The 18,158-nt window shown below is 27.8% G+C and overlaps 1 protein-coding gene across 1 annotated transcript in view; it reads right to left on the bottom strand.

The window, feature by feature from the left end:
- LOC113386957 overlaps window positions 1-18,158 on the bottom strand; it is a 170,285-nt gene that overhangs the window by 26,851 nt on the left and 125,276 nt on the right. The window contains exons 5-9 of the mRNA XM_026624718.1: window positions 15,776-16,320; window positions 11,987-12,301; window positions 9,707-9,982; window positions 7,248-8,156; window positions 2,918-3,573 (exon numbers count right to left, since the gene is read on the bottom strand). Of these exons, the coding sequence (XP_026480503.1) occupies window positions 2,918-3,573; window positions 7,248-8,156; window positions 9,707-9,982; window positions 11,987-12,301; window positions 15,776-16,320 (2,701 nt within the window). The remainder of the gene's footprint in view (window positions 1-2,917; window positions 3,574-7,247; window positions 8,157-9,706; window positions 9,983-11,986; window positions 12,302-15,775; window positions 16,321-18,158) is intronic.

The following is an 18,158-nucleotide window of genomic DNA, read 5'->3' as shown; positions in this document are numbered from 1 at the left end:
AAAAAAAGGTGATTTTTGGAAAATTATATTAAAAAAACTACTTTATCAATCATTTCTGAAATTTTTGGAATATATTTATACATGTTTTAAGAATACATAGTAAAATTTTTGAAGAATAAAATTAAATATTTTTTAAGTTATCGTCGATCTCCAACGGCGCGACAAAAAAAAAACCCTTCACTGCTGCAGTGATTCCGACTTTCTACGTGGATGAAATTTAAAAAAAATTCTCGTTAAACTAGATAATATTGTCTGTAAAATGAACTACGATTAAGAAAAAAAAAATCAAAAATTGACAAAATGACGACGTTTTTTAAAAAAAACTCTAATTTTACTTTAAATTTTGGTCGTTTTTCGACTGCCAAAATTCGATTTTTGATCCGATCAAAAAATCGATAGTTCATTTTACGGAGAACTATATATAGAACATGTAAAAAAAATTCGATAGTGATCGGATCATTTGTTTTTGAGTAATCGCTGCAGCAAATTCGGAAAATGCAGTTTCGAGAAAAACGCGTTTAAAGATTAAATGATCGATATACTATATACTATATATATACTCTTTAAATGGCTGTAACTCAAAAACGATTGAAAATTTTGGTATGTTATTTTTAAAGGTATAACCTATCGAGATATGGAAAAATTGAAAATTCGATTTTTTGACAATTTCACACTAGTTGTGCCTCTTAATACAAAAAAGTGTGCTACATCGACGTTAACCAGAAATTAATTAACCAAAGCAATTCCCAACGTATGCCTCCAAATAAAGTTTAGTTTATTTTAAATTGAGTTACTACATTCTGAGAAAGCTCTAATGTCTTAAATTGTCAATTTAAAAAAATGGACCGAATGATCGATTGAGGACTTTTTTAGAAATTGGGTCGAAAATATATAGTTAACACTAAATAATTATCATACTAATAAAATTTATATGTTTGAAATGTCCATAAAATATCCTACATTATTCTGAATAAGTATTATTCTAAAATATTAGCATATTCGAAATAATTCACGTACGATTAATGTAAAAATTGGCACCGATTGAATAGTTTTTTGCAGGTTTACAAATAAAGCCAAAAAATTGTTTGACTGTTACTAAAAAGAATCTGTTCAACCGAACAGCGCAAAAAAACTAATCAACCCTAATAGTCTTATTGAGCTTCATTTAAGTTTTTAAAATGTTTTTGCTATGACCAAAATAAATTAGAAATTTAAGGAAAAATATTGATATACGTATAAATAAATGACAATAAACAAAGCAGAATGTAGTTCATAATGTCTCATACATGATTTTTACAACACAATACGACATCCATTAAAAAAAGATAAATACCATGCAACAATAAATAAAGTAATAATCATTGCATATTTTCTGAAGAAAAATAACATTTTTTGGGACGTTATAATAAATGGAAATAATTCTTCAGGAAAGCACGCTCAGAGTTACTAAAAATATTAAAATTTTTATTAGATATATCTTGTATTATATCATGTTTTTTAAAATAGGTTTTTGAAATATTGTTAAAAATACTTTTAAAAATATTTTATAAAAAACATGTGCTTTTAAGAAAATTAGTGAATCTTTACCTGATATGTGTATCACTAATACCAAAACAATTATTTCACTTTTTCACTTTGAACAGAAAGAGAAGAATGTCTTTTTTGGTAAAAAATAAGATTGGTGAAAAGAAAATAAGCGAGTTTTTACCTGATATGTGTACCACTAAATACCACTAATTAAAAAAAAATCATTTCTTATTTTGAACAGATACAGAAGAGTATCTTCTGCTGGTAATCTTTTTGTAAAAAATAAGATTGGTACTCAATTTTATTCTCACTTTGAATTTTTATAAATTCGAATTTGCTGGCTGCTGTTCAAGTTGATAAAATTATATATAATAGGTGCTTCAATTTAAATCAAATTTAAATCCAATCAATCACATAATAGTTGGGTGTCATTCGAACTAATGATTATAGGTGGTGTATGAATAATGATTAGTGTTTAAATATGTTATTTAAAACATTAGTCATGCAATATTTGCAAGCAATTTAGAAATGTGCAACAACAATGAAAGCAAGCAAGCAATATGATACAATTTTATTAATGCATAATGTTTGACATAGCAGTAATGTTAATCATAATTATAATAACATGAAGAATTACATTATTATACAAATGATATTTTTGAATAACTTGATGTAACATGATTCATATTATATACTTTGAATTTTTAAAATAACATTCAAAAACACTTACGAGTAAAATAAAATGACATGAAAATGGACAGATTCGAATGTATGTAAATTTAAAAACGTTTACTTAATGTAATAAAAAAATTTATATTCATAAATATATATATATATATATATATATATATATTTGAATAATCACCACTGTTTTTAATTTTTTTAAATTTTCATAACATTTTGCTTCTGTCCATATGATTTAACAATGAATGAGTATAATTAAAACATGCCATTGAATGGGATAGATTAAAAACTAATTACTAAAAACATTAAATATCTTTTTGAGTAAAAATGTTAAACATTCACCAAAAAGCAACAAAACCTTGCCATGCCAAAGCTATATAAAATTATACTATATGCTCAAAAACTTATTTTTACATTTGCTTAAACATACATATGAGTATATGTATGTCAATTTTGAAAAAAGTTGCACATAAAGCATATGAGTATGTTTTTCCATAGCATTTGCATATAAACCTAAACAACTATTAAAATATTGCACGATTAAAAAGGCAGCAACATTCGCTTGAGAGTTCGAGTGATTTGAAATTTAATTCCAAATATCATAAATATAAATTTCTGTAAAGTTCTTAAAAGAAAAGTGAATAAACTACAATTCCAAATATAATTTTTCCATTCTGTTATATAGTTAATAGTAAAATTAATGAACTTGGCAATTGGATGGCATTTGCATGCTGTTACTAATTCACCACAATCGTTCAAAATGATACTTTTGTTTTCTGAATTGGATGTGACTCGAAGGGATTTAAAAAATGTACTCAAATGTGTGATAAGCTCATCATCATTTACTGCATTTTTTAAAGTAGATTCAGTTTTGGAAAAATCTTGTATTTGGCTTGAGATATCACATAACTTGTTGTAAATGTTTTTGTTACATTTACAACCTTGTGATTTAGGAGATTTTTTACTAGGTTTCCTTTTACTTTTGGTTTTACCATTTGGTTTATTTATATTAACATTGTAAACGGTTTGGGAATTAGAACTTCTATCAGCATTACCACAATTACAACCTTTACTGGTTTGCTCGACTAAATTATTTTTATGAGACATCTTGGCTTTCTTAACAACAGGCTGAACCGACTTAAACTTGCTATTCCTATTAACTTCCAAATTTTCTTCTATCTTTTCGGTTTCTATTACTGATTTTTTAATTGGTTTATTCAAGCCGGAAACCAATGGAGTTGAAGCAATGAACTTACCGCGCAAATTCTGGCCCTGGACATCGTTCAGGATTGCGCCGCAGGCTCTGGTCATGACTGCTTCCAGACATCTGATGTTCTCGCGGCAGGTTAATATTATTTCAGCCTGAAACCAGGGATTGTTAAAGTGTTACAGGTAACTGGTTAATTAAGGTCTACTACATTTGTAAATAGATCCAAAATAAGCATGCAAAGAATATATTATTAAGGAAGGGCCAATAAAACAAGCAGTTTATCATAAAACACTTATACTTCTTCACCTGATTTTGTTTTCTGCTTTTTGGACTTAATTATTACTATTTTTCATTGTGCATCGTAAACATTTGTAATCGTAAAATTTTGGAGTAAAGCTATTAATATTTTTGAAATTTCTTGAAATTGGGGAAGACTGACATAAAGAAGTTGCTAGCCATAACCAAAGAGTTCTCAAAAAGTAGATTTCTATTGCTGAACTAGTGTATTTACAAACAAAGTAGATGGTAGTGACCATTAAATGGTCACCATTTAATAGAAATATGATTAGCCAAATATCCAAAACTAAGTATTTGATTGACAAAGCTAAAGCTCAGCTTTTTTTAAAAAAACTGTTCTGAGGAAGAGCGGGGTGTTAAAGGGTCCCAGGTGGTAGCTATATTAGATGCTACAAGAAACTTTATTTTTCGTTGAAAGGAAAAATTCTTTAGGTAAATGTTGGGATAATCTTCTGTGACGAAAAGCAAACTGTGTTTTTTACAACATAATTGAATTTGAATAGTCTTGTTTTTTAATTGAACAGATAAAATTTGTTCTTTGAATAAACATTTTTGTTCTTTGTGCTTAGCTACGTATTATAATTTTATATCATGTTCGTATTTTAAATTTATTCAACTGCCTTTTTTTAAAAAATACAAGTTTTTCTATTGATAATATTAATTTGCAATTTATTTTTTGAAATGTAAACCAATTCTATCATATTTTGTACAGGACTGCATAACGTTCACTAACTGAATTCAATTTTAATTGAGTATTCTACATAAAGGTTCATATAAACTTTATAATTATTTTTATTAGAAAGGCTTTATTGATTAGATACAAATTGTATCTTCAACAGTATCAACATGTCCAAAAAAACTTCGACTTTTGGAAAAGTGCCTCTACAAAATATATAAAACTTTGTCATAAAATAAAGTATTGTTATGTATTAATTCCTCGTTCAAGAAACATTCAAATTTGTTAATATCCAATATTCCATAACTTTTGTAGAAGTTCAATTCTTAAACACAAAACAATCAAACGTTTGAACTATTCACCCCACCGATTCACAAAAAATCTATGAAAAATTATTTTTAAAGTTCGGGATATAATATTAAAAAAATACAACGTTTTAATTGAAAGTTTGCACACTTTTGCAATTTATACTATTATTTGTCATTTCAACTTCCCTATTTTTTCTCAATCAATATCATCTTTTAACTATTTTAAATATGATTATGCAAAGAAAAATGGATAAGATAAATTTTCATAAAGTACTCTTGTTAGGTAATAATTTTGGAAATAACATTACAGATAAGTATACGAAAGGAGTAAATTAAACAACAATAATAGTGTAACATTGCAATACAAATTTGGACATAAGTATTTACCATGAGTAGTTTTCCCTAACCATTCTGATTTTGTTCTTCAATTTATTGAAAAATATTTTCACTTGTTTATTTTAAAGAGTATACCAAATTTGATTTGTAAAGGAGAATAGGGTATATAAAAATTACAAATAACAATGAATGCTTAAGTAGACTCCTTCTGGTCGACAAATTGGCCTCCACTTTAAATTCTATTGCTCTTGAACACTTCAATAATATTTTCAAGACTTATTTAAACACTGTATTTTTGGAGTTTCTTCAAAAAATAGTTCGGGAAGAATTAGGCGTTGAAATATATATTTTTATCGAAAAAAAAATGTTCTATATAGAAAGATGAAGCATTCGAGTTAAAACCAGAAAATATAATGTTCAAAACATATATGATGGCTCAATATTTCATAAAAAATTCTCTCTATATAGACTAGAAAATTAGACCCTGCAAAATAATCAATGATTTGATATCACAAATCAATTCGAAATTTGAAGGAGAGGACAACTTAAATACCAATATATTACAAGATGAAGCATAATAGAACAGTGTGTTTGAGAGTTATATCTTGTAAATAGCAAAATCGATAATAAAATCTTGCAATCTATCATAGAACTACACTTTTGAACAGAACATATGATTGATATACTTTAGCACTAACAAATAGCAGATTTTAAATAAAATATTTTTTGGTGAATGTGTACACTACTAACGTTTCACTTTTAGCTCAAACAAATAGAAATCATCATCATTTGAAACATTTAGAAAAAAAGTGCCATAGCATTTAAAGATGAACATTGTTAGAATTTAATCTATATGATAATAATTCTTAGAATTCGTTAGAATTTAATCTATATGATAGATAATTTGAAGGAAGATAAACTGTAAGGACCATAAATATCTAAGAATTGATTATTTTCAGGCAATACGATTATTATAGGGACTGAAAATAACAGAAGGCATAGCAAATTAGGTTTGCAGAATAATAAACACAGAAAAAGAAGACTATTCTATGCTTTCATGTATTTTTGTGACAGACACAAAAGTAAGACAATAAATAAGTAAATGACCAGCATACATTATACGCATCATAGCAAGGAATACAAATGCTACTATTGAATGAGAGAAATTAAAAGACAAAAATACATAGAATTACAAGAATTAGAAGGAGATGCGTTTCGAAGGATAATAAAGACATCTATTAATTGATGATAAGGCTATCTATCAATTGATAATAAGGATATCTATAAATGAGAGAAATTATAGGTCAAAACTACATAGCAAATATGAGAATTCTAAGGAAATGTGTTATAAGGATGTCTATTAATTATGCAAGCTCACATTTAAAATCTTTTGAATGTAAAATATTTTTTCTTGAGCAAATAAGATGTTTAAGTTCTAATAAATAATACCACACTTGTAATGTAGTAGAATCACCATGATTGTTTGCGAGGATATCCGTGAAACTTCAAATCATATTTCTATTTTAATGCATTTTAATCTAAATTCATGAAAAAGCATTTTTCATGTAACAAAAAACTGTAAAAATCATTCTATAAAATACATGCAAATCTAACAGAAATATAAAGCTCACACAATTAATAGCTCCTAACAGATTCATTATTACCATGAGTTATTTTCATCAAGTGTTGATTACAAATATCTTAAAATTAGATCTAGAATGCTATTAAATCTAATACTGATGTTTTTGTTAAAAGTTAAATTAAATGATATGCGTGCTAATTATAAGCAAAACATTAGTACAAGCAAAGTTAAATTAGAATCGACAAAAATTTAGTAGTAGTAGTTAACACAAAACAAATATAACCCATATGCATAAAAAATATAGAATGTAATGCATATAAGAAATGAATAAAACAACAACAAAAAATTAAATCAAATATATAAATATTGTATTAAATACTGCAAGATTACATCATATGTACATTAAAAATACTGTTAAATCACATTATGGAAGTGTATCATTAAAAGTAACTTATATAAATTAATTATATATTTAAAGATTAAAAAATTAGCACGCATCAAAAAAATTTACAATGCAAAAATTCAAACAAAACGTTTCTGCAGTAGATTTTCTAGCATAATAGAGCATAATACTATAGGGAGCAAAACGATCAAACTGCCATGCAATACTTTGTTAAAATTTCTTACATAGTCCCTTGGTTGGAGAATAATTCCTCTGTCCATTTCTGATTTGGGATCGTTGCTGCACCACAAGGCTTCGCTTCTGTCCAATTGAACTTTGGATTCAGTCACCAGTCTTCGTAGCTCATCCAAATCCGAATCACTGTCAGTCATCGTATTAGAACGCATCTTGAGTTTAAGCTTGCTGTTACTTTTTCTTTTCATGGATTCCATATCTGCTAAATTATTTTTCATTCCACAACTATTTTTGCGTTTCGAAGAGTTTTTACTTGAGTCACTATCTGAAGTCAATTTGGAGCTTCTTCTTTCCTTGCTTGAGCGACGTCTTTGATGCAAATCAGATCTAATCTTTCTACGGCAATCCAGATCTGTGTCTTCAGAATTATCGAAAGAATAATCATCTATAGATTTTCTGATGTAATCAGGTGAATTAGCTATCAAATTTTTCAAGAACTTCTTATTGCCAACATCTAGATTTGTTCCAAAGTTTGACAAAGACGAGCAACAATCTGATTGTGAATCTATATAATTCCTATAATCCTCACCAAAATCTAATAACCTCCTTGCTGCCTCAGTATCTACACATTCAGAATAAGACTCTGACAAGTACTTATCCTGATAATTATCCCAAGCTTCAGAAAAGCTACTGCTGTGTTCTTCAGATGTGACAATATTTTCCAGGATTGGTGCATTTGTTATATTTCCACCGATTTCGAAATTTACTGGCATAGTGGTTAAATGGCACTTTTCATTAGTGAGGTGTTTGAGGGTCGGTGAAGAGAGGATGCGTTCTAAATTGATCTGAGAGTGTCCAGAGAACGATCGGGATTTTACCAGGCTTCCTTGTTTTGGAGAGTGTTGTCCGGCCGATGATTCGACTGCATAGGCATCGTTGCTGGATTCACTTTTTCTTCCCTAAATGTAAAAGAAGAATTATTAATTTATAAAAATTTTGTTCACTATGCTAAGTAATAATCAGCTTTAATAATAAGTTACAATTTCAATAATAAAGGTAAAAAATATAAAAGGGTATATAAAAAATATTGCTCTGGAAGAAAAAAATTGAAACTTTAATATGATTAAATCCTTAGATGATAGTTTTAAGTTTTTTATATATAAAAAAAAATATTTATAAAAGTATTTTATACATAAAAAAATTTATATATAAAAAAATTTTATATATAAATATATATATATATATATATATATATATATAATATTGTATATAAAAATATTAACGTATTCTCTATATATAGTTTTTTTTTTCAAGAAACTATATATAGTTTCAAAACTATATAGTTTTTTTTTTTGAGAATACAATCAAGAAAACAACTAAATCCATATAAAGTTTTATAAATTAAATTTTTTTTTCATTGAAAAATTAAAGACCAACTAACCGCGATTACATTTTTTTTAAAATACACAATTTGTTACTTTTCACAAAATTTGTTTAACTATATAATGATACTGATAAAACATTCAATAAAAGCACTGACATAACATTTGTAAATTAATCACTTTATATCCAAATAAAATTTTGAAATTCCGGTAGTAATTTTCCACTCAAAATTCTTCACCTTGATGGTGAGAATATATATAAAACACAGGTAAAATCAATGGGGATGCTAAATATAGATAAATTATAACAGTAAACATTATCAAAATAATAGTAAATTTAATATTTTGTTAACACTCATTTTTAAACAGAATAACTTTGATTAAACAACACTTTGATATAAAAGACATACTAAAATACAATAACATTTTGCATTAGCAAAAATGCTCGGATCATCCCCTCCAGGATACAATAAAGGCAGGGAAGGTATTCATCACCAAACGAATACCGTTACTTTTTTGAATATTTTATTTGATTAACCAGAATATTAAAATGAAACACTGGTTAAATTTTTAAATAAAATATAATTTGCCTTGATGAGCGCAAATATGCATAGAAAAGTAATGCAAAAAGAGTTAGATTTTGAACAATAAATTTCTCTTTCCTCGGAGTGTTAACTTTTCTCAAAACTTGTAATTGTTTTAGCTAAGTTACCAGTGATAATCAAAATAATATTAATAAGGAGAGATGATTTGATCAAAAATTCAAAATTACTACTCGTTTAGGAAAACCGTCTAATGAGCATTTTCTTCTAACATCAGGTTTTAACTTCAAGCAAATACTATTTCGCTAATAGTTAAATATTTGTCTGTTAAAAAATATAATAACGATTACTGTTTACTTTTCACTTACGAAGATACAAATATTTAAATTCCATTTTAAATTGACTAGGATATTTAAATATGTAAATTCAAATAAAAGTTGTCAGCTAAAATTTACTACTTTAGAAGTTCCAACTTTGCAATAGGATAATGGAAACATATTTCTAACCTTTATACAAATATTTTAAAAAAGGCAAATATTAAACTAGGTCCATAATTTTGTAATCAGGTAAAAATAGTACACCAACCTGTCTTTTCTTCAGCCTGAGCTTTTTCTTCCTGATATCGAACTTATTATCCGTTCTGCCGAAATCTCCGTGATAGCTCGCCATGTTATCCAAAATATGCAAAGCCGATTCCGAATGACTGAATTGTTGTGCCATTTTGTTCTTTTGTAATCCATCAGTTGTAGTTTCATTTTGTAAGTTTTCCACGTTCAACATTTCACCATTTGGGGTAAGTTGGGACACACATGAGACGGACCATGGACGAGTTGCTGATGTTTTACCAGATCGCATAATAACCTAGATGAAAAAAATTCATTATTATGGAACAGATAGTTTTAAATCTAAACGCAGACAAAAAAGGTAATAACTAAATACAACATTTTAATAGCTTTGTTCCATATTTTTGCAAGAACTTTTTCCTTCTACTTCTCTACCATATATGCAATTATTAGCATAACATTTTATTATGCAGTACCAATAACAGATATTCTTTCTGAAGTCATTATAGGATAACTAATTCAGACTAGTACTGGGTTATAATTGAATACATTTCGACAGTTTCAGTATCATACTTCTTGTTTTGAAGTTTTACTGATACTTTTGTAACAAAGTTATATGTAATTTTTAACAAAACATTTTACGATGTACTATATCTTATATATTTTTTATAAAGCCAAATTTACAGATTGTTAGCAAAACTGTTGAAATGTTGCATCTTTAATTATTTATATTTAGATTAATTAATTTTAATTTCATGGCCGATAGTTTATTTTTCAATCTTGAATCTTTTGTTAATTATAATTTGTTGTTTATTTGTTTTAGTTTGTTATAATTTTATTAATTGCATTTTTAGGCATCGATGCCATTTTAAGCGTCTTTCTTTGTAATATCGATGTAAATTTTTGCTTTTTGTAATGTATAAAATATTTATACATTTTATATTTTATATAAATATGGCTCATAATCAATAACGCAAATATTAAAAAAAACTTTCATACCTGCTGATGGAAATCATTAAGATTCGAAATATGTACCTGATTTCTATAAATTTATTTTTGATAGTCAATTATAAAAGACCTTTAAGGATAATTCTCACCTTTAACAATGAGGACGTATTCAATGTACAATGAAATTTCGAAAACTATAATAGAATGGAACTTGCATATAAATTTATTATTGTAATTTTGTAACAAAAAGAGGTAAATAATACACAAACAGGTAAAATAATTTTGATGCTGTGTATGTATACACAGTATCAAAATTATTTTACCCTGTTTATTTACCTATTTAGTGTACTAGTATACACTTATACAGTAACCAAAAATATTAATAAAAGTTGATATTCTACAAAGATTTTAACACAATTAAATTTTTTAGGTTTCTCTAACAATGAAACATACCAGTCATTGCAAATTGTGGTTCATCGGGCGCGTTATGATAGGTAATGATAATGTTTAAAAGCAATTCAAGTTTTATTATTAGATATTTAAAGGTGTTATATTAAAAAATAAAAACTATGCTAAGTTACAAAAGTTACTTAAGTCAAGAGAAATAAAAAATATACCAACATAGGTAAAAATGCATAAAATGTAAATCAAAACCAAGTTAACCAGCAATCAAAAATACATATTAGAAATTATTAGGGCAAAAAATTACATATTTTTGAAAAATATTGTAAAATTAAGGTTACAAAAATAATTTATACAAGTTAATATAGCAATAATAGCAATAAACTAGGGTTTGACGTTTCTAAAAAAAAATCGTTTTTAGGAGAGAACTATATGGAACCCAAAAAACAGTTTTTAGTAGAGAATACCAGTTTTTAATGTATGAATAACTCTTCAAAAAATTTAAAATAAAAAATATAGCCCAATGTACGAGAGACTGTTGGAAACACTGTTTCAAAACCTTAGTTTAACTATAATAAAAATATTTATACCCTTATATGTTAGAATTATTGAAAACAACGAATAAATAATTGTTTTTAAAGTTGTCAGCTCCTGGTCAATTTTTTTTGTTCTAAATTGCATAAAAAATTATTGTCAATGTCAATAAAGTTAAACAGTAAATAATTTTAGTAAGAAATTGCTTTTAATCACTCGAAATTTTCTATTAAATATTTTCTCTGCAAAAAAAAAAAATTTCCCTTAATTATTCGAGCAAATTTATAAAAACACGAAACTAGTTAAAATCGACTTTTTGGTAATAGTGTTATTTGAAAACCGGTTTAGGAAAATTTTAGGTTTTATCAAATTGCCAAAAATATTACCTATAAATTTTAAATTCTCATTTATCCCTTACCTTAACTGGAGTTGGACTATCCGGCGAACTACCCCCGTTACCCCCATCAGTCAAAGGCACAGTGGGTGCTCCATTACTATCCGTATCGATCAATTCCGTGGATGTCGCTTGCGAGTCTCCAAGAGCACGTCGGTAAGTCGCCACAGAGCCCGAGGGTTCGCCGGAGCTCTCGGCCGATCCGGCATGGGCGCCTCCTCCGGCTTCGCTGTCGCTGCTGGAGGTGCACTCGCCTGATGCGTCGCAACTGTCGAGGGGGGCGCTGCCTGATGGGGAGGTGGAGAGACCGCAGGGCGAACTGGATTTGCGGAGCCATTCCTAAAATAATAATGGAAATTATTAACAGATAATGGGAGAATTATGAATATTATATTATTATTAATTATCATCGGGCTCGCCCGTAGGTAAGCGGTTAAGAGCGACGGGACTTGTTTCAGAGGTCCCGAGTTCGATACCCTTTTCGAGCAGCCTGTTGTCAAGCAACATTGACAACGATTTTCACTTGGAAATATAAATAGCAATATGTTTCCAAGTGAAAATAGCCCTCACCCGGCATTGTTGCACCATACTTGCCCTATTACAGAGATTGTAATAAAAATTTATCATACAGAGATGTGACAACTGTTTGGGTTGCCATCTGTGATAAAACAAACGTAGTTTGTAAGATATTAATCACAACTGCTCATAGAACCCATAAGTTATGATCGCTGTTCAAATAAAATTAAAAAAAAAAAAAATATATCATCAAATATTTCCAACACATTTATTTAGGTACACACAACCGTCTCTAAGAAAATCATGGCAAACTGTTTTTTTGAAAAATCTTTTTTATCAAGAGAAAAATCGCTCAACACATTCAATGCAAACCTTGTTTTCCTTACAGAGAAAGTACGGACAGAAAGACATGGTGTTTTGTTTTTCATGATATTTATTTATTTAATCTTATTATAACCAGTCTTAATCGTTTCTACTAATCTTTGGTTCATTCACTACCAGTAAGGGAGCGTCATTTAATCACGTGAGGCTTAAACGGAGAGAGGGGGTTTGAGAAAAAAATCACGAAAAACCACGTTGAGGGAGGGAGGTCTAGTAAGATATCACGTGTTTTTATTTTTTACCTGAAATTAAAAAAACACATTTTTTTTAAAAATATTTAAATAACATAACAATTTTTTTCTACGCACTGTAAACACACGTAATGTTTGGTAGGGGAGGGAGGATAATTTTAAATAACACCAAGTATCACCAAGGAGTCCAAAAATCCTTAAAAAGCGATCACGTGATTAACGGACGTCCCCTATTATAGTAATAGTAGATATCATTAGTACTGGCATAAGTAACTTGGTTTTAATTGAAATAGTTACAAATATCAATGATTAGGTTCACAAAATACTTGAGAAAACACACTCACAATAAACTTTTGAAAGCGCGAAACACGTTTGAAATGATTACTGCATAAGACTGTGACAATGAAGCTCAAAATCTGACTGGATTGTTATTATGGCTTTCTTCATTTTATACAGTCGCAAAAGTCTTACAAAAACCAGCCAAATTTTAAATATGGCCACTTTGTCATTTCTTTCATATATTCCATTTTGCCTGTATTTCTTTTACTTCTTGTGCTAAACGGCTATTGACGGACTCACGCAACATATGCGTGCACCAGTGAATGTGTCAATTGTTGGCGATTTGTTACCCTTTATACATAGCATATGAATTATTTTAAATAAATTGTATATGCACATATTAACTTAAACTATGTATAATATAGTATACGCTAACTAACTAATTAATAACTATAGTTAACTGATGGCGGGTTAGTAGCTTTTTTAATAATCAGAATTCATTTAAAAGTATTTACAACGAACATTAGATTACTTTTATATTTAAAATTTAAAGAAAAAAAAAACATGTATAGTCGACTCTGTGTGAAACGACGAATTAATAATGTGATCTAGTAGCATAATTTAGGCTGAGGCAATTTTAATATAATATTTTCACTTATTTTATAGAATAATCATATATATAAAGTTTAAGCAACAGAAAAACTGGCAGTTTTTTTAAAAATATTTACTACTTTTGTGCACATTATAAGAAAGCTAAATAATTTCCGACATTAAAGATAAATAACGTTTGAAAATATGATATATTATAATTAACATTTTGATGGAAATATTACCTAAAATAAAAACAACAGAATTGAGAACAAAACTTTTGAAATTACTTTTAACTAGCGATGTACCAGTTACATCATGTTCTATGCGAACGAATTTTCTTTTTTATTGGCCATAATATGCGATAGATCATTTTAATCAAACTCACAACAATAAATCAAAATTTTTTTTAGAATCAAACAGATTTTTTTTTGAATTTGGGATGTAACGCTAATTTTTTTATCATTTCTTGATTCAACTTACTAATAATATAAACCAAAACAGTTTGAATTCTATTAAATATACTAGACAATAAGATGTATGGTGAAGTATGATGATCAAGAAAAGTTTCTTCAATAAAATCAGGTTAACGATAAAAATCAAGCATAATCCAGGGCAATAGTGAAAAACTAATAATTAACCTACATGAGCAAATATTTTAATAAAATATACAGACATTATTACGTCAAAACGTATCTAAACATATAATCTCTAGTAATTAATCACTTCGTTATTAAATTTTATAGTCAATGATTCAAAGTGTATTTGCGACGAACGTACATGATTAATCTATAGGTAATGAACAAGTAATGAAAGATTAATGAAGAAATATATCGCAGAAAAAGTATAAGAGTTTAAATTAATATTCATTATAACGTTTCTTCTAACCATTGAAGTGGTTTTTATTATACAGGAACCGTGTTATACACGGGAAAATTATGTTTATAGGAAATTACAACTTGATGTGTGTGGTTATAAAAAATGGAACATATTGGTAATAGATTTTTATAGAAAAGGTCTTACAAGTTGGCAGAATTATATCGCAGGCATTTTATGATTATGAGGCCATGGTTAAAAATAAAAAATTTTGGTGATCTCAAATTATTTTGGTGGGGTGCATGGCATCGTGCCTTAAGGCAAATTGCTGGAACTTCCCGTACCATAATTAAAAATCTTGGTATGAAATCCAAAAAAAATTACACAAAATATGTACACATTATTAAAATCTCTATAAAATATCTGATAATTTGATGTACATATGTCCAATAAACATTTTTGACCGCAAAATGACATTTTTTTAACTTATTTTTATTGAGAGTCCATAACCGCTGGACTTGTCTTCCCAAAAATTTAATCAGTCATCTTGTCAATACAAGTAAAATCTTTATTGAATTATTAAAATCGGACGCTCCGATCTCTTAAAAATTTAGTTACCGTTTTTGGCACTTTTGCCCCGTATCTTCGGAACGGCTAGACCTGCCTTCGCCAAAAACTAATCAGCACGTCTCCTTATCAATACAAATCGAATGTTTTTTGAATTATTCAAATTGATTGATCTGTGTTCCCGAAATCGTCGATGAAAATTTGTATCCGCACACACACTTACATACATTCATTTTTTCTAAGGTATGCCAAAATGTTCAAAAACCTATGGAACGTAAAGATACATAAAATTTTTCATTTTCGATTTTTTGCGATTACTATAACTTATTCTACGGAAAGTTAATAAATATGATTTTTATTATTAATATAATCCAAAACTAGTTTTAGCCAGATCACGGTTTTGACCATTACACCACGTTGGGTTCAATTTATTTCCGAACTACATATTTAGTTTATGAATAATTGAATTACTTACCTTTATCCTTGAAGCATTATCAAAATTGCGAGATCTGCCTTGTTTTCCAATTCTTCCACGATCAGTATCTTCTCTTACCAGGTGTTCAGCCTCTTGCACCAGTTTCCTAATATTCTCCTGAGTCTTCCTCGTCGCATTCTTCCTAACTGTAGGAACAATGACTTCTTGGTTATCATTTACAGCATTATCCAAATTTCCTGCATTATCCACTTGGTTGTCCAATTTACCATGATGCTGCCCGTTACCGTTGACCATATTTTCCAGTTTCTCCGACATGTCCTGCTGTTGTTTTTCGTTGTCACTTTCCGAAGACATTATGGCGAATTCTTCGGCATCAAATTCTGATCCTGTCAAGCCAACGTTGCTGTTGCTGCGATGATCGATTTCGGAATCGGTGTCTCTGTGTTTGAAGTAAAATGTGGCCACGTTGTCAGCGGTTCGATTCGATCGGTTGTATTTGGAAATTTCGATGTTTTTCACACGTTTGATAACGGTGTCGGTGATTTTGGTCAGGACGAAGTCCTTGTTATCGTTGAAATCTGAGTCTAAAAAATAAAAAAAAATTGAAATTACTACACCATACACTTATTATGATACTATCGAAATGTTAATCCAAAAATATTAAGTTATGCAATCATAGCATTTTCATTAAAATCATCAAAACAATTTAAATATAGAGACAGTCTCAATGTTGTCTAAAAGGTGTCCATGAAATTATTTTCACCATATGGGTAATATAAGCAAGCATTTCAAAATATTAAAAATCAGTTTTCAAGGAAGTTCTAAATGTGCAATAAAATACACTATTGCAAAATATTGTATTGAAGAACACATGTTTAAAAAAAATCTAGAATTTTTAAAATTTACCAAGTGATTTTTTTTTTTTTGAAAAATAGAAGTGTAGAGGTTTGAAATTTTGTGCGCAATGACTTGGCAAGCAAATGATTTAGGATTATATTACATCAGAGGTCTGAAATATCCAAAAATTATTATGAATTTTTTTACCTTACATTATATATGGATGCATTCGACCGTATTCGAGAATGCAGTTTATTTTTTATAATCCTAAATCTTCAAAGTTAATACATACAATACATGCGTTGCTAGAACATAGTTATTTTTCCCAAATATATCTTTATCGGTCAATTGATTGCAAGAACATGCTCAAATTTTGCGTAGAATATAATTTACAAAATCTAATTTATTTCAAACATATTAAGAAGATCTACAATTCACTATTCCACATGTCCAAATTCATTAGATCCAAAAATGTTATTAACAGATAATTATAGATTATGATATTAATGATATTCAACAAGCAATAAAAAACAAGCTGGTTAGAAGTTTTAATTAAACTACATGATTATCAAATATCTATTCATTCATACTGATTTGTTATATAAATTTAAATTATTGTATCGAGGATAAAAAATCTATAAATTAAAAAAAAAACTCTATAAATTATTCCACCAAAAGTAAAACGTGCAATGAAAGACATGCGCCCATCACCTCACCTTTTAATATACCGTTCTTTTTGTTGTGTAAACCTAAAATAAACGAAATAATATTTTATATTTATTAAAAAAAAGATTTTTCAGATACTTTGCAAAGTTAGTAAATATAGACTTCGGTCCCAGCAATCATAAAAACATTTGTTAAGTATTAGAACTAAACTAAAAATCTGTATAAATTGTTGAATTTATAAGAAATTGTGTCCAAATTTTCATAATGTAATAATATTAGATTATTTTTCAAAAATAAAGGATTATACTTATTTATTGATCTATTATTCTTATTTAAATATATAATAAATGTTATTTAAATATATATAGTATAACTGAAACAGAAGCTAAATTATTTTTTAAATAGTCATTCAAATTTAGGCGAGAAATTAAGTAGATAGTAATTCAAATTCAAATTTAGGCGAGAATTAAATAGATAGTAAATATACTAATAAAAATTAATTAATTAATAATTCATTCAAATTTAGGTGAGAAATTAAGTAGATAATATACTAATAAAAATTAGGATGAACACTTTCTTCCAGCAATAAGTTACTAAACAATTTCACCGTAGATGTAATACAAAGTATTATTTATTAGTTAAATATAGATAAATAAATTTATTTATTAAGTATAAATATTGGCAATTTATTAAAATAGACTTGAATCAATTTATCAAACACAATGGGAACAAATTTACTAATTGTAAGAAAATATATCAACTATAATTATAAAGTTATCAAATCATCGTATCAAATTTAACACCTATTATTTTAAGTCTATTAGTTTTAATTAGTTCCTCATGTGGTAGTTAAATATTTTGTTTTATATATTATTCTTTTCAAAACAGTAAACGCCCTTGATTTTTTTTGCAGTACAGA

This window comes from Ctenocephalides felis, unplaced genomic scaffold (genome assembly GCF_003426905.1).
Source record: "Ctenocephalides felis isolate EL2017-DRISC unplaced genomic scaffold, ASM342690v1 CF-g0.4_SCAFFOLD_00845, whole genome shotgun sequence".
Taxonomy (NCBI): domain Eukaryota; kingdom Metazoa; phylum Arthropoda; class Insecta; order Siphonaptera; family Pulicidae; genus Ctenocephalides; species Ctenocephalides felis.
Note: the sequence above shows the minus strand (reverse complement) of the source record. Positions and strands in the feature narration are given on the sequence as shown.